Source organism: Aythya fuligula, chromosome Z (genome assembly GCF_009819795.1).
Source record: "Aythya fuligula isolate bAytFul2 chromosome Z, bAytFul2.pri, whole genome shotgun sequence".
Lineage (NCBI taxonomy): Eukaryota > Metazoa > Chordata > Aves > Anseriformes > Anatidae > Aythya > Aythya fuligula.
Window position 1 is genome coordinate 25203274 of NC_045593.1, and position 23224 is coordinate 25226497.

The 23224-nt window shown below is 41.3% G+C and overlaps 1 protein-coding gene across 1 annotated transcript in view; it reads right to left on the bottom strand.

Moving 5' to 3' along the window:
• Positions 1–21545, bottom strand: part of SCAMP1 (secretory carrier membrane protein 1) — a 38889-nt gene extending 17344 nt beyond the window's left edge. The window contains exons 1-2 of the mRNA XM_032206398.1: positions 21387–21545; positions 5374–5451 (exon numbers count right to left, since the gene is read on the bottom strand). Of these exons, the coding sequence (XP_032062289.1) occupies positions 5374–5451; positions 21387–21443 (135 nt within the window). The 5' untranslated portion in view covers positions 21444–21545. The remainder of the gene's footprint in view (positions 1–5373; positions 5452–21386) is intronic.
• Positions 21546–23224: the final 1679 nt, after the last annotated feature.

Here is a 23224-nt window from a genome sequence, read left to right on the forward strand (position 1 = left end):
AGCTCGATTAAGAATTAAGCTAACTTATATAAAATAAAAAAGGTCCAAAACCAATTCCAATAAAAGTCCTTATTGGAGTATTAGCTAGCTTACAGTAGGTTCTTTACAGTCTCATGTGGTGAAGTATTTACAAGTTGTTGCCTTGAAAAATTGTCTAAAATAGCAAAGCACGGCTGTAAAAGATTCACAAGACGCCACCTGGAGCACTGCATTCAGCTGTTGGGGCCCCCAGCACAAGAACAAGGACCTGTTAGAACAGGTCCGGAGCAGGGCCACGAGGATGATCAAGGGGCTGGAGCACCTCTCCTGTGAGGACAGGCTGAGGGAGTTGGGGCTGTTCAGCCTGGAGAGGAGAAGGCTCTGGGGAGAACTCATTGCAGCCTTTCAGGGGGGACCTGCTGGAAAGCTGTGGAGGGACTCTTTGTCAGGAAGGGTGAGGATAGGACAAGGGGAAACGGCTTTAAAGTGAAAAAGGTTAGCTTTAGATTAGATGTTAGGAGGAAATTCTTCACTCAGAGGGTGGTGGGGCACTGGAACAGGCTGCCCAGAGAGGTGTTGGATGCTCCATCTGTGGAAGTGCTCAAGGCAACCTGTTCTGGTGGGAGGTGTCCCTGCCTATGGCAGGGGGGTGGGACTGGGTGGGCTTTAAGCTCCCTTCCAACCCAAACCTTTCTGTGATGATTCTACGTCTCTTCCTTCCCCCTCAAACCTAACAGTGCAATCCATCCATCTGGAGCCTGGAAGACTTCATCCTACATCAAGTATAACAAAAATTAGAAAACAAAACTTGGCACATGCTAAGTAATGTTGTACTTAAAGGAGCAAAGTCTGGCTTACTGGCGTATCAAGCTCATGCCATAGAATTCTGCCCTAATTAAGGTATAATTTACTACGCTTAAGAAATGAAAACAGATGCACTTACTGATCTGCATACACAGGGCCTTGTTGGGATTGTTGTTACTTTTGTTACACGAACTGTTACTTGTTAGAACTAAGCAAACAGATTAGATACTAGAGATAAAAATCACTGTAAGGACTGTCAAACACTGGAACACGCTGCCAAGTTAGGTCACTGACCCCTGGATTCATTCAAAACTCAGCAGGGGAAGATGCCACACAACGTGATATAGTGGCTTGCTTTGAACAGGGGGGTGAAGAAAATGACCTCCAGAGGTTTCTTGCAACCTACAACTCGGCACTTATTTTGTCACGCTTGTCCAAATGCTATTGATTATTCATCCAAGTGTTACTGGGGACTTGGGCAGAGGAGAGAGATACCTGACTGACTTAAAACATGGGTAAGATTGAGGAGACATTAGCAGAAAGACACATGATCAGCAATTACCTTTTCTAAGTGTGTAATACTAATTACTCAGACCTGTATTGCAGGGACTGCAATGACTTAGGGCAAGCAAGCTGGTGAAGGGTCTAGAAAACAAGTCTTATGAGGAGCAGCTGAGGAAGCTGGTGTTGTTTAGCTTGGATAAAAGGCGGCTCCGGGGAGACCTTATTGTAATTTAAAACCTTAGGGGAAGGTGTAGTGAGGTGGGGGATCAGGCTCTTCTCCCATGCACCAAGTAATAAGACAAAGGTAAATGGCCTCAAGTTGTACGAGGGAAGATTTAGGTTGGACATTAGGAGACATTTCTTTACTAAAAGGTTTGTGAGGCTTTGGAACAGGCTGTCCATGGAGATCTTCAAGAAATGTGTAGATGTGAAACTTGGTTTAGTGAGGGACTTGTCAGAAGTAGATTAAAGGATAGACTGTATGATCTCAGAGGTCTTCTCCAACCTTAATGACTCTGTGACCTCTGGACATTTCTGGATACCATCACATCTTAACATCACAGACAACTGACAACTGTCCAGGGGAACTGAGTCAACCATTTTTAGAGATCCTACTTCACAGATCCATGGTCTTTGACCCTCACAGCCAGAGGCTACAAGGTACTTATACCCTGAAATTCAACCAGCCCCACTGTACTGCACCTCTTTCCCAAACTGGGCTTCTTGGACAGATCTTTTTATTTCACTGCTTTGCTGTCACAGCTGTAATGGATGAAGAAGGAAATCAATAAAACCTTTTCTGAAGGGAAGATGCTAGCCAGAGACAATTGCTAAAGACATTCTCTTGAACAGATCTCCCCATAAGCACGAAGTAGGGTACTTACCAGTAGGGAAGAGTTAGAGGGGAGGGGAGGGGAGGGGAGGGAGGAGGTTTTGAAAAGAAATCAGGTGTAACTGTATAAACGATCAATCTGGTTTTATGTTCAAACTTCATACAAACACTACATACAAATTCACTGTCCAGATGCAAGACAGAAGAAGGGGAGCTATACTGGAATTTACTGTAAAATATGCCTCTAAATAATAATAATAATAATAATAATAATAATAACAACAACAACAACAATAATAAATAGAAAAACATGTCTAATGATTTTTTGTCAATTTTTTAATACTTCAATTTGAAAGTGCATGTTACATGCATTAATGTGTCCATACATGTTTTATGCACAGTGCTCAAAGTACAAGTTCAACATGCACCAGCAAAACTTTAAGAAGCAAGAAAAGATTAAAAGCCTCTTTTAACAGTAAAAAAGAGCTTCTCTTTAACCGTAATTTCATTAAATGATGAAGCAGAAATAATAATTGCCAAATTTCCTCTGTTCCTTGTTTTCAGAAACATAACAAAAGACAAAAAGTCCTCTCCATGGTGACTGCTAGAGACTGAAGATACAAGCTATTTCATCTGACATTTACATTATTCATTTAAAATTGTTTGATTTAACAATCAGAAATAAGATGGGATTTGAAATTTGGTAAGAAAACAAAAGACTCCAGATTTCTCATGTCAGATATCAAGTAGTTGACACTTGAGACTTAAAATCTATGCCAATTCTCTTTCCTCATTATCTCTAAAGTATTATTTTCCTTCTAAGTTTCCCCCTTCAGGTTTAAAGGATGTAAGTTGACAGAGAAAAGGGAAAAACACTGACAAGCTGGAAAAAAAAAAGTGTTTTTTTCCTGTCCTATCCTGATAACCAAGAAAGAATCGATAGCAAGCACCTCCCTTGGCAAAGGGAGAACACAACTGAGCTAATATTGCCAGTGTCAGTATTCAGAATTTTGAGTCACTTTCTCACAGGTAAAACAGCAATAACAACAAAAAAATCCGTATTTATGTTTGCATTTGCAATAGAGAAATGTGTACCGTCCAGCACGTTTTATTAACCTGGAGGGAAGGGAGACTAAGAGTAATAAATACTGTGTTAGTGCTATACACTAAGATGCCATCTTACCACTAGCTAAGATATATAGAAAAATTTGGATTTATAGCTGCAGCATACCATTCTCAGCTTCCCTAAAAGCCTGAGCTTTGTTACTGTTTTAGCATTGTTACTTACACTGAAACATAAATATCATTTCAACTCACACAAGACAGTGATTCTCAACCTAAAGAGCACAGAAATCTACAGGGCATATTTTGCTACCACCAACCTAAGTCCTTTCTTAGGCATTTCTCACAAGTGCCACTATGATTTTCAAATATTAGAATTGGGATTACCCTCGTAAAACTGCTCAAGATGGATAATCTTTGCAGCAAAGATAGAACATGGCACAGCAGCAAATCAAAGCCTCCAGAAACCATCTGGATGTTTTTGCTGTGTGTTTTGAGTGCTGCTTAGAGCAGTTTCTAACCTTACTCTAATAGACATGATAATCCTACAAGCCTAACATTCACGGACACTGCTTTCCTACTTCTGTTCATTAGAGGCAATCACTTCCACTGTCTCTTCTCCTATTCCAATTCCATGCATTTATACATGCACAATATACCCTTCTCTTGTACACAAAGGTGGTAAGAGAAGACAGGTGACCACCACAGTGTTATAAGTCTATCATCAGGTATCAAAAATCATTCACGTAAATGCTTATCACTTTGGAATAAATAATTACAAGAAACAGAAAGGAAGGTAAGGGAAGTATTGTCTAAAGGCATGATTACTATTGCACTCGTAGTTGACTACACACTTCACTGAAAAGCCTTGCACAAAAAAATCTGCCAAAAACTTTTCTTTCTCTGCAGAAAGCAAGCTGCTCGTTCAACAGACAGTTTTAATGAGTTTGGTAACATTTCAGGTTATTCACATGAACGTAGCACCTATTTACTGTATCTGAACACTGAGTCCAAGATTTCCCTCCCATACTTCATTTTTTTTTCTTTGAGTGAACATCTGTAATGAGCCATTAGAATTTCTTTTACATGTACTGCTGACTGTCTGAAGGCAGATGACCTCAACCATATACTTCAGTTTTCCTTTTCCCACACAGCCACATGTTGAAAAACATGAACAATAAAACAAGTCCAAGCATCTCTGTAATTTTTTTAAACAAAATGTACTGTCTTTATGACCTATGGTATGTTCAAAGCAATTTTGAAAATTTTCAGGCTAAAAAAAAAAATACAATTTGTGATATTGTGAGTTAGGAAAAAAATCTGGACTTATTTGATATTGCTGCTTGTTGTAAATATGCTGCCTTTAAGAGCTGATCCAAGACATGCTTGAAAAAAGGGTGCTTTCAACACAGAACTATAATGGTATATGAAGCCATAGCACAGCACTACAAAGATTTTAATAGAAACATTCACTATCAGCACGTCCAATATCTTCCATAGGAAGTATAAGCATATGTTTGAAAAACACAGTATTTGATTGCTGGAAGTTATATTGGCAGACACTACTCATCCATACAGTTTGCAGATCTTGCACAAGATCTTCACTATCAGAAGTAACCACTGAGAAGTGTTACAGCACAAATTTTCCATTCCATTCTTTGTATTTTTCTCCCAAAAGCAAAAATGAACACAAAGTAAATAAAAAATACACAAATCAGAAGCAAAAGCCAACTGTGCTTCTATGACATAAATTACTCCTTTTAGTACAATACGACTATTCATAGTCTCTGAACTGTTACTTAAAGTAATGTTTTTCTCACTCTGAACAGAACTTTTAGTCAAATGGAAATCAAAACCAAGATACTTCCTTGGTGTGCCACATCCATATGCTATAAAACTCAGAAAAGCACAAAGCACAGACTACCAGAAGTTTTACTGAATAGGGGAAAAAATGCAGTTTTGTTTTAGCCCCCTTCCAGGAAGAAGGATATTCTGTAAGAGATCAAATTTCACTTAACAAGTCCACAGAATCCTCCAAAGACTTTGGGGGAATACCCATCCTTACAGATTTTCCATTATCTCTAGGTAACCCTTCACATATTTTACAAAGTCAGTTCCAAACTCCAAAAATGATACCCAACAAGTCTTACCTAAAAAGTTTAACAGCATACTTAAGAAATAAATATGCTTACTGTTCTTGAATCAGAGAAAGGATTGTACTCATCTAGTCCTGGGGGAACATTTCTTGTGACTTGTGTAACAGAAGGATCCTAGAAGAGAAAACAGTTCTGTAAATGTATGGACATGTATATAAGCAACCAGCCAACACTGAAATCATTATATCATAGAAAACTCAGCTTTTGTTTTAATCTAAAAAAAATAAGTTTGTTTCATCAAGAAAGTCTGTAAGTATCCACCTCTTCCTCTGTGCCTGAAGTGGCATCATTCCACTCCAAGCTTCTTAAAAGTCTGGATTAATACACAAACTTCATCTACTATACATTTATAAGGAAGAAAGTTCTCAACAGAGAAGGGAAAAAAACTGTACACTGTTATTTTGACCACTGGTCTTCACAACTGTACACCCAACAAACACCACTACAGAAGAGCAAACTTGCTTTAACTTTTAGTATTCCCTATCCAGAAGTCCTTTGGGAACAGGGAAAGCATTTCAAAAAGAGAAGCCAAGGAAACAATGCCCCACAATGCTAAAAAGTACCTCTGCTTGAGCTTCTGCCTAAACTGGTAAGATAAAGAAGAATGTACAATTTTTCCCTCCAATGAACTATACAAGAAGGAACGCTCTTTAAGGTTTAGCTTGAAAAAGCAACTTCAGGAGTTAAATATTTCTGCAGTAGGGGTAGGTAGGCTTGGTTCTGTAGAAGTACCTGCAGTCATAGAACAGACTAACTTTATACAAACAGAAATTGTACTTATTCCATGTGGTGCCTGGTTCCACATACGTAATTTCTGTGGTTCGGGTTAAGGTTCTCTGTATCTTCAGAACAGAAGAATGAATGAGCAGAGAGATTTATTTCTTTTTAATTATGAAATCCACTTAGTCTGTAAGGGTTAGTTAAATTATGTTTATAGAAATATAGAAAAGTGGGTAATATTTCATATGTATAGAAAATATACAGAGTATCTTTCTGGAGAACAAGTCCTACGAGGAGCGGCTGAGGGAGCTGGGCTTGTTCAGCCTGGAGAAGAGGAGGCTCAGGGGCGACCTTATCGCTCTCTATCGGTACCTCAAGGGAGGCTGTAGCGAGGTGGGGGTTGGTCTGTTCTCCCACGTGCCTGGTGACAGGACGAGGGGGAATGGGCTTAAGTTGAGCCAGGGGAGTTTTAGGTTGGATGTTAGGAAGAACTTCTTCACTGAAAGGGTTGTGAGGCATTGGAACAGGCTGCCCAGGGAAGTGGTGGAGTCACCATCCCTGGAAGTCTTCAAAAGACGTTTAGACGTAGAGCTTAGGGATATGGTTTAGTGGGAACTGCTAGCGTTAGGTCAGAGGTTGGACTCGATGATCTTGAGGTCTCTTCCAACCTAGAAATTCTGTGATTCTGTGATCTTTAGATACACTATTTGCTTATTTGTAACATGCACAGATACAATATTTTCATGATTTCCATAGTTTTCTTATGTGAAGGCCAGGAACTTCACCAGATTGCCACAACTTCTCCAACATGATGGCCAGTGACTTAGCAGCTACATCCACTCACTCATCCAGGACCTAGAGATACATCTGATCAGGTCGCATGGACTTGTGCACCTTCAGGTTCCTGAGGTGGTCTCGAACCTGATTTTCTCCTACACTGGACAGTTCTTCATTCTCCCAGTCCCGTGTGGCTGGTGCTCTTGCTGGTGAAGACTGAGGCAAAGAGAGTCACTGAGTACCTCAGCCTTCTCCACATCCTGGATAGCCAGGTCTCCCTTTTGCTTCCAGAGAGGGCCCACAACTTCCCTAGTCTTCCTTTTACCACTGATATACATACAGAAGCCTTTGTTGTTGCCCTTTTTATTCCCTGGCCAAATTTAATTTTAAAAGGGCTTTGGCTTTCCTAATCTGATCCCTGGCTGCCTGAACAATTTCTCTGTACTCCTCCCAGGCTATCTGTCCTCACTTCCACCCTCTTTAGGCCTCCTTGTTCTTTTTGAGTTTGGCTAGGAGCTCCTTTTTCACCCATGCAGGCCTCCTAGTATTTTTGTCCAACTTCCTCTTTGTTGATATGCATCGCTCCTGAGTTTGCAGGTGGAAATCCTTGAATATTAGCCAACTTTCTTAGGCCCCTCTTGTCTCCAGGGCTTTGTCCCATGGTACTCTACCAAGAAGATGCCAGGAGAGCTGATTTTGGCCTCTTCAGAAGTCCAGGGTAGCGAGCTGACTGTGCTCCCTGCTTGCTGCCCTCAGGATCCTGAAATGCACCGTGTTATGGTCACTGCAGCCAACGCTGCCCTTGAGCTTCACATTCCCCACCAGCCCCTCCTTGTTGGTGAAAAGGAGGTCCAGCACAGCACCTCTCCTTGTTAGCTCCTCTATCACTAGAAGGTGTCATCAGTGCAATGCAGGAGCTCCTGGAATTGCACTGGTGACACTGCAACAGGAATCTCCTGGACTGCCCGTGCCCTGCTGTGCTGTCCCTCCAAGAGTTACCAGGGTGGCTGATGTCCTCCATAAAAACCAGGGCTTGTGAACGTGAGGCTGCTGCTGTCTGTCTACATGTATAGAGGGCCTCATCAGCTTGGTCTTCCTGGTCAGGTGGCCTGCCGCAGACCCCCACTACAATGTCCCCTGTCCCAGCCCTCCCTGTAATGCTGACCCACAAGCTGTCAGCTCCTCACCCATCCCCAGCGCTCCAGCTTCTCACTGACACAGTCCCCTTCCTCCTCTCCCCTGCCTGTCCTTCCTGAAGGGCCTGCATCCTTCTCTTACAACACTCCAGTCACAGGGGCATTCCCACCACATCTCTGGACTGCCATGACACCAAATCCAGCAAATGAGAGCAAATATTTCACAAGCTGTAGCCACAAATTTATTAAAATGTAAGGCAATTTAAAAACTTCGGCTATTAAAATGCTCGAGGCAAGGAGAACATTGCTTCAAAAATCTAAAAACTTTGTTGCACATTTCAGTTGTATTCATGTGCATATGCACACATGAAAACTAGCCTTTCTGCTTATATAAAATGCTACCACTCTTGGCTAAAGCACACATTTAGCTGGCAAGCAGTATTTTAAAAGTGACTGAACGCAAATCAACCTCTCTTTAAATGGATACAAAGCAAAGTTAAATGCATTTAAAAATCAGCTTTCCTGCATTTGACTTACACAATAATATATGATTTCAACAAAGCAACCTTGGTGACAGTCTCTCCAATAAGTTAGCCATATTTTCCATTTCCATCCTAGACTTGAATGCACTGGTTAAACTAAAACCTCATTAGGTTTTACATAGACTGACAGAGTATCTTCTTCTAACATATCCTTTATTGAAGGACTGGCATAAAATACTGTGCAGATGAACAATAAAAATAAGAGAAAGCTCGGGGGGGGGGAGGGTAATATTTGCTCTCTAAATTTGACTACATATCATTTGAAACATTAAATTGAAAAATCATAATAAATAAGAGAAAAAACGAAATCTGACACTTGAATTGGGCACTAATTACTAGAGTTGCTCGTATAAGATCAGTAAAGATGAATCTCTTATAACAAAGTTAATACAAATAAGACAGTTGCATAATTCAAAACACAGGACTGTAAGAAGTCTTTTACATCTGAAAACTTTTACCTTACTGTGGTGGTGTATCTTTCCCAAGCAAGCAACTGAGCCCCTTCCCAGTTGCTCACCCCCTCTCCAGTGGGATGGGGAAGAGAACCAGATGGGCAAAAACAAGTAGAACAATTAATGCGTGGGTGTTGAGAAAAAGACAGTTTAAGTGGAGGACAGGACAGGGTGGGCATAAGCGGGAGGAATAACAAAACACACAAGTGATACCAGGGCAATTACTCACCATCTTCCACCAGCAGACTGATGCCCAGCCAGTTATTTTGGATTCCTCTCCCCATATTATTACTGAGCATAACATGCAAAGAATACCAATTTGGTAAAGAAAGGTCATATGTCCCAGCTGTGTCTCCTCCCAGACTCTTGCTCACCCAGGCTACTCTCAGGGGCAAAAGCAGAGTGAGAAACAGAGCAGGCCATCATGGTGTGCAAGCACTGTTCAGCAATAGCTGAAACACTGGCACACTATCAACAGTGTTCTGGTCAAAAAAATAAAATAGCACCATGGAAGTAACTATGAAAAGTAACTCCATCTTAGCCAGACCTAGTACACTTATTCTAGCCTCTAAACTACAGCGTGAATTAGGATAGAATAAAATGCTCTAATGTTTATTCATGCTTTCTGAATTTTCTTCCACACATTCTCTCAAATAATTGCCTCTTACATACTTAAAAATGTTCTACTGTAGACACATATGAAACTATTGATAGCTAACCACCGGCCATAAAGGGTCAAAAATTATTAAAACTCAAATAGCAGTTAGAACTTGGTTGCTTAAAAAGCAAATTTCAGCACTCCTGTGCTTCGTTGATGCAGTACTAATCAAGTAACTCAACCCGATTGTGCCCTTGAAGAACAATAAATGCAATTATTTAAATAACTAGAATGTCACAGACTCAAGAGATAACCACTCAACAGCAGCAAATTTCCAAAAAGCAGGAAAGAGTGGTCAAGTCAAATTCAGAAAAGCAGTCTACCTTTGCAAATAGGATATGCAAACAATAATAAATATCTGATAAAAGAAAGACTTTCTTCTCCAAGTGTTTCAGGGAAGAGTTGGGAAAAAAGCTCCTTAAATCTCTTCACATACTACTTGTGACATTCTACATTGACTCAAAAGAATGACAGGAAATTTGTGCTGAGCTAAACAAGCTTACTACATCAAAAGTTTTAGTTTTAGAAGTAAGTCGTAGAATTAAATACACATTGTAAGTTACAAAAAGCCCTCTATCAGAAGTCCATTCTCCTTTTGAATTAACAATTGCCGTACTTCTGCCAAATACTGCCATTGTTTGCAAAGTTAGCAGTAGCTCTGAAAAAGAAAAACTTAATGACCTCAAGGACAGCAGCTCCATATAAAAAAAAAAGTTTCACTACGTTGTAAAAAATCTGCAAAAACTATTATAGTTCTACTGAAATACACAAAATGAACACCGTCATGCCAGAAGTGATCAAATTGTGCTCTCATAAAACCTCAGTCTGGACTTTCAGAAGAAGTTCATGGGCTGGTGTCTTCCACAAGTTGGAAGACACAAGTAGAAGTAAAACAGAGCTTACAGTGAAAAAGTAATCTCAGAGGTGAGAGAGGCAAGTACTAGCATGGAGAACTGCCTCTCTCCTATACTTACTCACTGAGATCTTCTGCAATGCTAGGAAAACCTACCTCTGTGGAAAGAAAAAAACTCTTCATAATCTGGACACTCAAATTTAAGCTGCTAAACTCTTATTGTTCTGAACATTTACAATGCAGTGAAGAAGTGATGCCAACAGGAGCTACACTTCATATTTCAAAACACTTCCTAGAATTTTCTGAAAAGATTAGACCTGACATTCCAAAGAACATGCACGTTTACTGTGCACCTTTTACCTTTCACTCACTGCATCTCACTTCAAAAACACAGCAAATGCCAACTCATCTAGATGCAGTGAGAAAACTGTGAGACACCCGGACTCATTGCTGCAGAGTAATAAAACATTTAACTTAGCAGTTTATCAAGGTTTGAATAATGAACAATGAACAATAAACATCTGCAGAATGACATACTCACAGAGTGACATTTAAATGAGTGCTATCAAATTTGTACATTCCGTGACACACATATCCTTGTGGTTAAAGAGAAAGTACATAGAACCAGAATATTCTACATGAATAACTAAATCTAAGCTGGCATAATTTATTTTTCTATAATCAATATTCCACCTGGATAAACTATTAAAATGCGCTATTTTTTAAGCTATTTGTGTTCATTAATACTAAGAAACAGGAAAAAAAATCCCTAAAGATAGGTTCTGATAGGGAATAGATAATATACAAACCAGCAGTATGACTGGAACCACAAAGCATCCAGAGACCTTAATCACTTATCCTGCATGATTTCAGTGATAAAAAATTGGGTTACTCCCAGAAAATGCGTAAGATTTGGAGTTTCTGGGACCAACTTTAAAGACCTGATGTCAGCCACTAAACTGGGCAACTACAGAATGCCTGGTCCAACCCCAGACTGAGAAGACCATGTCCTGGTGGACTAGTATTTCTGCCCCAAAACAGACCTGCCCTTCTACTAACTCCTTGCCACAACCCAGTTTTCCTCAGCCACCCAGCCAGCGCCTGCCCCTTACAGTATAGAACCCTGCAATTCATCTTGCTTACTCAGATTCTTGTTTCTTCTTTTCGCTTCATACCTCTTTCTCCAGTCTTACCTCACTGAAGCTCCTGCCGGTCCAGCACCTTGAGCTTCTGACCTTTTGTTTAACTGTTATTCATAGCAATCAGGGAGCAGAATTTAAGAACAGCACACTGTTCATACCCAGGTACCACAGCCATTGGTGGTGCATTGCAGTCACACAGATGACATCTCAGTCACACATTTCAGATGACATATTCAAGATCTGAATTATTCGACAAGACTGGAGTTTTAAGAAATCAGCACAACCTAATTGACTGTTTTCCATCTTAACTTTCATTGTATCTCATTCTTCTAGTCTCTATCCCGCAACATCCACCTCAAAAGCAAAGATTAGAATCACTTTACTTGAAAGTCAAGAAGCACCCCAGTATTTACATCAAGAATGGAGAAATCAGAAAAAAAAGTAAAAGCAAATAAACCCACAACACATCTCACATTGGCAATGGCAAGAGCACTTATAGAACTGTTAAGAATGTGCCCTGTTCTAGGTTAACAAATTACTCTCATATCATTCAGGCACAGATAAAATTAACTGATATCCAGTTAACACAGAGGGTATATAAAGCCAACTAATGGTAAGTTAAGGGGAAAAAAAAAAAAGTAAGGAATGTAGCCTGAGCCACCCCCCACCCTTATCCAGGGAGCATGTGGCTGAAATGGTGCAGAACAATCCATTCCATGCAAGTTTTTATTGCTTTAAAAAAAATCAAATTAAAGGGAACAGAGACCTCTGTTGTCTAGGAGACCAAAACTAGTCATCAGCTAACAGTTTTCATTAATACAGAACAGATTAACAAATTAAAGACTAAAGAACTAGATAAATCTGTAATGACTCTTTGTATTACTGTTCACTGGGAATCGCTCCAGCATTGTTCCACCACGACTAAGATGGTTTATAGCACACATGGCACGAAAATGTTCTGAACAATGCCACCAGCAAAGTTTACATTGTTACCTGTGACTTGCATTTCTTTCAAGCTGGTCAGTTGAGAACTAGGAATCCTCTACCCTTTAAGGTGTCCTTCAATTTGTTAAAAAACAGGCTGAACTACAATGTAATAAATTTGAGGAAGTGTTCTTCAGCTTCCTTTTCCCCCCCCTTAATGGAACTAAATGAGTGACATCACTGATGTTAAGCAAATGTACACGTAATGTTTAATTTAGTTCAGTATGGTTTGCTTCCAAGGAAGTAGAAACAGAGGTCAAGAAACACAGTTAATAAACACTCACTCAAAACACCGATTTGGATAGGGATTCTAATGGTTTTACAGCACATCAGCAACTGAAAATAAGAATTCCAAATTAAAATTGCATAGCCTAAATAGAGAAAAAATAGAGAAAAAGAGGAAAATAGAGAAAAAACTGCAGGAAATAACAGGGATAAATGCATAAAATACTTGTATTATGAAAAGAACAGGGGCAGGAAAGGCAACTACTTCAAAAACAGGATAGCAAGGTAATTCTTAACACCAGTTGACAAGGACAAGTAAACAAGACAACTAAATATCTTTCAAGACTCAGATCACGTTACCAGGAGTGTCCTACATCAAAAGAATATACTAATTATGTTGTTTGGGAACAGATAACACTGGATTTGCACGTGACAGGTTTTTATCAGCTTTTCAATTTACATAGGAATCATGGGGCAGCATGAAAAAAATACCTGTGTAAACTGACAGAAGTATGCCTGGTTAGACTTGGTAAAAAAAAAAAAAAAAAGATTAAGGAGAAACAATCCACTATGAACATACAAGTGGATTTTCAAAGAGGATTAATTATTTTTGGTGAATGAAGTCAGAACAAGAAAATACAGAAAGCAATTAATTGGAAAAATAGCTTCTTAAGTACAGCTGAGGGAAGAATATGAGGGAGGAATAAGCTGTTGCAGGCAATTCTACAAGTCTTCATTTTTGGCCTTTGCTCAGCTTAAGTCCAAGGAAGAATGATCTCTCAATGACAAGAGTGGTTTCAATCCACGTTGAGAAAACAGCTCCCCTCATCACAAAAACACTTACAAGATGAAGCCTGATTATATCAATCCTATCATCTTCCTTGAAGACATCAGTCACTGGCTACCTTCAGCTCTACCACCATATATAGTTTTTGTCCCTTGCTTCAAGATTCTCACAAATAACTTCATCCTACCCGCTTTAACAGTCACTGACTCTATCTGGCTTTTACTGTGCCAACTTTTACCATCCCATAATCACATTCACCTAGCTATGCATTTTCCCATTTGCTTTTTATGCCTGGAGGGAGGTTCCCAGAGAGCAAAAGAGGCAGAGCCACAGTTTTATCCTCCTAACTATTCAACATGCTCAGCAAAGGTATCTTCAAAAAATGGACTGCATGCAGACTAGAAGCAAGAAATAGAAGTGTAGCAGGACTGAATCCAAACTGGTAAATGCATGCTAAGGAAGTCATGAGATTAGATCCATAAATCTAGCAAAGTCAATCTTTACCTGCTAGGATTTCTTACCTGTAATTCTCCTACTAAAAGGCTGCTCCAGTATTTCAGTCCCAAAGATAAGAACCCCTCTTCTCCAAGCCTTGGTCTAAATTTACAACTGAGGAGTTACACCTATCTTTAAGTATGATATAAACTTCCACAACAGTTTAGTTCCATCTCTCATCACTGTGTCCCCAATGAAATAACCTTATAGCTTGTGTTTTGCTGCATGAAAAGGATAAACTCTTTTAATTTCAAGATAGGCTCTCTGTTTATTATCACAAATTATTTCCTATACTGCATATTAGCCTTTTCTAAATGTGAATAATAACTAATTATACACATCCTGCTAAGAATTTGTCTAGTTTTGTTTGACAGCAACAGTTGCACTTCCTGCTTGCTCTCTGTGGAGTCCTTCCTTAGATGACACCAGAAAGTTAAACAACAAAGCAACAAAAAATGACTGGAACTTACGTTCATTGGCCTGAGGTTTTCCTGACACCTTGATCAAACAGAACACAAACCACACCACTCCTCATAAAGGAATGAGCTCCCGAGAGCAATCAAAGCTGCTGCTGTTTCAGTTAAAACTCTCTATGATATACTTCACTTTCAATGTGTCCTCCTGAGCATTCTTGGGGAGATTTCCAACAAAGTTTACCTTCTGACAACAAAATAGGAAGATAACTATAATTGACCAGCAATGGGTATCAAAGCTTTTTTTCCTCCTGTGTTAACTGTTGGTTCCCAGCTTTTAAATTAAGAACTGAGACTTGGAAAACAATATAGCCTGCACATGAAAAGAGTGTCTTTCAGACCCGTAACAGCATCTACATTCAACCAGATTAAACCTCTAAAATTGCAGTCTGCACATGTTCAGTAAAGATTCAGTATAAATCAAACAAAAACTCCCCAAAGACTTCCTTCCTGCTCATGCCACAACAAGCTGCACACAGACAAGCTTTGAGAAGATATTCGTGTTTTGATGCAGTACCAAACATTGTTGGTTATTCATGCTTTTTCTCCCTTCATCATTGTCAACTCCAGGAAGATTAAAAAGTGACATGAATTTCACAAACAGCAATTTAATTGAGATTTGCATACTTTTCTATCCTAGTTTTACATTAATAGTACAAACAGTTTATATTTAACAATACATGTATAAAGGAAGCCTTAATGCCTTGCAGCAACAATATATATTTTAATCTATGATTAAAAACCACTTACTATGAGAAAGAACTGCCTAGAAGGTAATGCTTGGAGGAATTAATGGCAAGTACAGATATGGTCTTTATTTTGCCTCTAATAAAGCTGAGTAACTACCAGAACAGTTCTTTCACTATTTCAAGTTTAACATCTCAATCACTGATCAGCCACTGCGCCCTTACCTCCACCCTCCCTCCCCCCACAAATGGCATTAAGAGGTTTCCACTATAGGACCGCCAGAACACAAATATTAAATAGGATACTGCAAAAGTAGCCAGCTGGGATTTCTTACACTTGGCTCTCAAGCAGTGCTCATTGTAGGCCACAACAGCTGATAGAAGCAGAGCTCTGAATGGTTCTGAGCTACTGAGCAAGCCAAATTCCTGACCTCTGAAACCAAGAAGGCCACAGCAGTCCCATCTTGCAATAAAGTACAGGATGCCTAACAGAGCACTGTGGTGGTTTCACACTGAGGGCTAGCTAAACAACAGAGAAGTTACAATAAAAAAGAGCTCAAGGGTTGAGATACAGGTAGGGAGATTACTGACCGATTACTGTCACAGGCAAAACAGACTCAGCATACGGAGATGAATGGAACGTGTTGCCTATTACTAAGAGACTAAAGCAGAGAGAAACTAAAAGTAAACTTGACACCTTTCTAGACATCCATCCACCTTCTGCCTTCTCCCCCAAGTGGCACTGGGGAACAGTGTTTGTGGTCAGGCCCTGACGTTTCATCTCCACCGCTCCTTCTTGGTCACTCCATGCCCCTGCTCCCCGTGGGTCCCTCCCACAGGATGCTGTCCTTCCCAAACTGATCCTGCGGGGGCTGCCCACAGGCAGCAGCTCTTCAAGCACTGCTCCCACACGGCTCTGTCCCATGGGGTCCATCCAACCCCCAGGAGCAAACTGCTCCAGCACGGGTCCCCCATGGGCAGCAGCTCCTGACATGTCACCTGTCTCTGCATGGTCCCCTCCCCACAGGCTGCAGCTCTGGCCAACATTCTTCTTCAGAGAGAGTTCTCCATGGGCCGCAGCCTCCTCCAGGCCACATCCACCTGCTCCACCGGGGGCTCCTCCACCCATGGGGGGGCTGCAGCGTGGAGATCTGCTCCATGTGGGACCCATGGGCTGCAGGGGGACAGCCTGCTCCACCAGGGGCCTCTCCCTGCACAGGCTGCAGGGGAACTGCTGCTGCCTGCCTGCAGCACCTCCTGCCCTCCTGCTGCACTCACCTGGGGGCTGCAGGGCTGCTGCTCACTCCTCTCTCCCTGCTGCTGCAGCACAGTATATTTCCCCCCACCCCTTTCTTCAATCTGCTCTCACAGTGACACAAACAATATCACTTCTTGGCTGGGCTCAAGCCAGCAGTGGGTCACTTTGGAGCCAACTGAAACTGGCCCTTATCTAACATGGGGCAGCTGCCGGGCACTGCTCACAGAGGCCACCCCTGCAGCACCCTCCTACCAAAAGCTTGCCACATGAACACAACACAAGCATCATGTCTCAGCTATTCTCAACACCCCCCCATCCTCAGCTCTGGAAGGATGTTTTTCTTTGTAATGCTGAAGCCTTTCCATATAATGCAAAACTGATACTAATGCAATGCTTTCTAACACTTCACTGAAAATTTGAAAAGTATGCAGCTAGAAGTGACATTTAATAACTATTAAAAAATGTTCCAGTTTTAATAGATTATGGTGCAGTAAAAGCATTGAAGTACCCTCCTGAAATCTATCTACCACATAGGGCAGCTAAAGGACACTTTCAACATCATTATTTTCAGCACTAAATTATGCAGGATTTTGAGGAATTTATAAAATTTGAAATCGTGAAGGGAAACCAGACAATAAAATCAGACAAATTAATTGGGTACATTTCATAATCATCTACAAGAATGAAAACAAAGTTATGCACGTAGGCACACAACTCTCCAAATAATTAAAGTTCTGATGCTTCAAAAATGATTAGGCCTTCCCTACGTTGCTGCAAGTGTCTGTCATTTCAGCTTCACTTGAAAAACAGCAGCAAGGTGCTAAATATATAGATTCTGCTGCTATAAAAGGTGGCATTTGTCAATTCACTGCTACCTTCAGCATCAGACCTTCAGCTTGTACATCCTGCTGAACCAGATAGAAGATTCACTTGTGCTCATGTGAGTCAGATTAAGTGCAATATCCAAATAATCACTGGAACCAGCTCTGTAGTAAAGTTAAGCTCTAACATATACTTAGCTGCAGTGACTCAAGTAATCCTGTGACCTCAGTGGTGGCAACTCAGGCGTCTCATGCCATTTTTAGATATCAGAGCGTTTCAGACATCCACAAAAGAAGGGCGGTCATGACAGGGCAATGAAAGACCCACTCTTTTTGGAACAACAGCTGGAGGTTAGCCAATGTTTGGATACCCAATCCCACCCAAAGTAACTACTTCCATAATTAACATTATATACTTTCAAGTGTTTTCATGATCATGTGCTTCCACACTGTAACTGAACAAGACAGAGGATTCCTCATCCACATTACTTAGTAGTTTTTACTTGAAGGTCACCACTCGCATTTAAACACAAATGTATCTTACTTTTCAGTTCTAACACAATTCCTATTGTATCAAAAACCTGCTCAGAGCTCTGATCATACCAGATGAAGTGATAGAATTCATCACAGAATTGAGTTTTGAACTCCACAGTCACTCAGAAGTAACCACGTCTGGACAATTGCACAAACCTTTTGCAGTCTGTCAGCCAGGCCATAAAGGTCTGTCGAATTCATCTCTTTAATTAAACAAAAATAAATAAATAAAATATTCTCTTAGTTGTAGTATCATTCACTTAAAAAAAAAAAAAAACACAACATGTTTTGTGGTAGTTGAGTTGTGCAGTGGTTTCAGAGTAGATGAAACCTACACTGGATTTCAAGAATGCAGGTTCAGAACCTTTGCACCTGTAGCATCTCCCAAGGTAAGACTACAACCATACTCTATCCTACAACATTAAAAAAAAAAAAAAAAAAAAGGCATACCAAGGAGACAACCAGACTGGAAGAGGTTTAAGCTGATTTCAGAAATCTACCTACGGTTTGTCAAACAAAATTTATTTCATACCATTTTCATCTCTCCAAGAATAAACTGCCAGAACATCAAGGACACTCAAGCTCCTCCTACGTGGTCAAAACTGTGTCATCACTGAGGACTTGTCTGGTCATCATGGGACTGCTGGATGACTCTAGTTACTTTTGCTGGACCTGATCTTGATGCAAAACTGACTTCCTAGCTTGGCCTGCCCCCTCGCCGTGGACTTGCCTGGCACTCTTGACTCCTGGCTGAACGCTGCTGCCATCACCGGACCGGCTTTGCTCGCCTTGTCTGGGTGCGCCAGGGCTCCACTATTTGCCAGTGAGAATGGTACGGGTGAGAATTCATGCTCACAACATATGACAAGTGCTTCTCATTGAAGGAAACAAAATAGCTTTCATTATTAGACCATTTTCATTTACAATACTTCAGGTTACACCAAATGTATATTTCTATATAATGCTGGTGCATCAAATTACAGCAGGATTACCACATTTTCACCTGTATGGAACATGAGTGCACTTTTTTCAGCACAACTGTAACGTGATCTTTTTAATATTAGAATGCTATGCATCTGTGTGTTTCCTTACCCTTTGTCTTTCAAATTGTAACATCTCTTGGTTTGGTTGGTACACCATCCGGAGGACAGCTATTTATAGAGGAATAATGCAATACCAAAGGCATAACAGCCTTTGGGTTCAGCTTGAGGTTTTTTGTTTTTTAACATGGTACTGTTTTAAAATGAGAGGTTAAATAGCTGTCATCTCAAAATCAATGGTATTTCCTGATCAATCTAAGCAAGCAAACACTTGAAGCAAGAATTTCTGTTTTACAAACCAAATTCATTTCCTTCCAGGAGATATGAAACCAGAAATATAATTTATTTTTATGTTTCCAAAAGGATTAATTACCCAAAACAACAGCAAACTATATGTTTGTCCGTGCTCCATCCCTCCTCCCCCCCCCCCCCCGAACACTTTTTTCTCCACTCAACATCAAAAAAGAAACTGCTGAAATTTTTACCAAAAGGCATGTGAAAAGTAATAGGAAACCTCACAAGTAGATCACAGACAACTAGTAAAAATAAAATACTTAAAAGAAAGCAGTATCTGTCTTCAACCTTGGCAACAACTCTTCCATGTGATGCCCCTCCCTCCTTTCTCTGCCATACTGGTTTGTTATTTTACACAAGCACAGGAAGTGGCTGCAAATGTAAGGAAAAAAACTAATCTCTTCATCCATAAAATTATCAAGCACAGACAAATAGTATGAATAAATTTGAATAAAGTGTTCAGACAACATGACTTGGGTTTGTCAGGGTCCATCTGGAAATACTGGTTCTATGTGTAAAGCACCTTAAAACACAGTCAGGCTAAACTGAAATCCAGATGCACATTAATTTCAATGTTGTCATGCCAACAAGATGACAATCAAGGCTTGTCTTACACACAAGGCCTTCTGCCCCTTGAAGTAAATAAGTGGATGAGTAAAGGTATGCAGCGTTACCTTTTGCGGGCAGAAGAATGAGACAGAAGGTAGCAGAGACTGAAAGAAGTGAAAAGAACCTTCCAAGAAAGAAAAAGCATACAGCTTTCCTAAAACTACTCCTGCAAGTAAGAAATCCAGAACTATGTTTAACAGGGAGCTTCAAGGTACAGAGCAGTTGTTTTAGAGTACTTCTATCATGATGCATTGCAGATGAGAAACAAGAGTGTGGATTTTGCCTAACAACAGAAATCTCTCCCTAAAGAGAAGTGGGAATAAGCTGTGGCACTTTAAGCAATGTCCTTAAACTGTATGTATGTATGGTTGAAGCAGGTCCCTAGCTTATGTCTCAAAAACACTACACAGATCAAGTTACCTGGGCCAATGAGCCATGCAAGGGCAACTATACTGTTTCCATCCCTGTTTCCACTTTGGGTATCTGTACATAATAAATTTGCTATGTATTATTTTCATCACTTCCACAAAAAAAAAAAAAAAGGGAGGAAAAGCATCACATGCTTTTGTTGCTGAAGACATATTCTAGAACAATGACACCTTTTGGTGCTTGCTGCCAGAAGGTACTTAAAGAACAGTGCTCAGAGCTGTTGGTGCCTGTCCAAGCTACCGTTGGTGGCAACCTGAGTGCCTGGGCTGCTGCTCCTCCTGAACGCCAGTGCACTCCGTGAAACACGAAGTGAAAACACAGCGACTGGCCTGACGAATACACTTCACTAAATTCTACATCCATAAAAACTGAACTGGCAGACAGACTACAACAAATAAATTAGTCCACAATAACACCCCGTGCCTCCAGCCGCTGCTTGTACAGAAGTACCGCTGAAATGTGACAGCTCAATTTCTACACAGCTTAATTATTCCTGCTGGCAGCCTACACACACTGGTGTGCCTTAAGTCTCGGCGTGATATAAAAACGAAGTACGAAAGAAGTACGATTACCGAAGGAGCTGAAGGAATTAAGACGAACTGGATTCAAAATGGTAAAGGGCAGGTAAGCAGCGGAGGCACGCAAAGGAGGTCAGCTCATCCTGACAGCTGCGGGAGTAAGGGCACGGTCCTCAGCTGCCAGCCAGGGACTGCCTGCTCCAGCCGTGCCTCGCAGCACAGCAGCCTCGCCAGACGCGGGGCGGCCATGCCGAGCCTCCTGGGAAGCAGCTGGGGAGCCGGGCAGGGCGGCAGGTGGGCTGCGGGGCTGGGAGGAGGCCGGCTGAGGGCGAAGGGCTGCGCTGCGTGGGGCGCCCCGGCAGGCGGGGAGACCCTGAGGCGTCACCCACGCGCACCTGCAGACACCACGCCGGGTTTAAAAAAACAAAAATAGAAATTATAAAGTGCTTCAAGCGCGAGTTATACGCTCGCAGCTGAAGCACTGAGGGTGAAACAGGGCGGCCCCAGCTCGCCAGGCGGCTCCCCCCGTCCCCCACCAGCGCTGCCCGTGCCCCCCCCCGGAGCCGCGCAGCACCGCCAGAGGACCCCCCCACCCCACCCCCGGGCCGTGCCTCACCTTGAAGGGGTTGTTGAGGTCCGGGTCGGCGAAGGGGTTGCTGTCGAAGTCCGACATGGCGAGGGCTGCGATCCGCGGCTGGCGGCCCTGGCCCTGCGGCGCCCCCCCCGGCGCTGTCAGCAGCCGCTGCGGCCCGGGCCCCAGCCCGCCCCCTCCGGCTCCCAGCGCCGGCCTCCAAAATGGCCGCCCCGGAGGTGATGTCGCGGGGCGGGGCGGGGCGCGGAGGAGGGAGAGGGGAATGGGAATGGGGGGGTCGGGGCCCTGCTGAGGAGAAAAGCGGAGGGGAGGCAGCTGCTGGGGGCACCGGGCGCGATTTGGTTCACAAATCCTGTCAAAATATGAAATGCTCCATTCTGGGCATCGAGCAATAGCAGTCTAAGTCGAGGCAGCGCTTCAAAAAGAAACAAACACTGAATCCCGATTTGTTTCACGTGAATCCCTTCACACGCTTTCTAAATAACTTACCTAAACGTTTATTAAAATACAAAGGGAGTTTTGAGACAGGTTAGCCTTCAATGTACTTAAGATAAATTGCTATGAGAGTAAAATCGACCATTTTGGTATTCAAATGTGATTCCCTCCTTCCCCCCTTCACATAACCACAAGCCGACCGTGGGGTACACTGTTTAGGTTTAATGAAGACTGGCTTAGGATGTTAACACCTTTTTGTACTTTAATGGCTCTGCATTCATTACTATCATATATCGATAATCCCAACCCAACACTGAGAGTCGTTGTTATGGCAGTGTTCCATCAGCAAATCAGGAAAAGTCCTGCATATACAAGAGAATTAATTTTGTATGGATCAGTGAAAAAAACAATAATTGCTGCAAGGTTTGCTGTAATTTATGTAGATGTTTCTCAATTATTTCTGAAGGACTGTCAGGTATAAGATGATATGCAAATGGGACAAATCATAAAAGCACAGCTTCTAAGGAGCAAAACACTTTCAACTTTTTTTTGTTGCTATGAAGTGTAAAATACTTCGTGCTTCAAAAAACACAGAGGCAGCTGTTGTACGATCAACAAAAGTACATTACAGTATTAGACACAATCGTTCATATAACTCACTTATCATGACAGAAAATTAAATCATGTTGTTTTCTAATATTTGCCCAGGGCTCAATATATCATAGCTCAATGATACATGTTGATAGTTTGAAAGCTGTGTGCACTGGCAACTGTATATTTGTTCCTTTCAGCTGAACATGACTGAACTAATGCATACATGCCTGAGTCAGTGAATGTTTGACTGAAAAGAGCATCTTTTCCTGTGTGGCTACTGGTGCTTCAGATCATGATCATAGCAACCTGCTTCTGATAATAATTTATTTGTGCACAGTTAAAGGAGAACAATATGTCATCTCATATGACTTCCAAGGAATTAAGATGTTTTTGAAAGGATAATAATTATTTTACAATTAAATGATACCATTTTGACAATGTATCATTGCTTGCTCATAAAAATGTTAACTTTGTGAGATAGCAACTAACAGCTAGCTAATAGAAAATGTGAATGAACAACAGCTTTCAAATAATTGTTTAGCTTATTGCTTAGATGTTTCAGAATTAGAGGAGACACATGATTAGCCAAGAATGTCCCTCCACAAAAAGTCTTCTCTGCAACTTATTTTGATAGAATCATAGAATCATTTAGGTCAGAAAAGACCCCCATGATCATTTAGTCCAATCTTTAACTTGGCACTGCCAAGTCCACCATTAAACCATGCTACTAAACACTACCTCTACATGTTTTCTGGAGACCTCCAGGAATGGTGACTCAACCACTTCCCTAGGCAGCCTGTTCCAATACTTCACAACCCTTTCAGCAAAGAAAT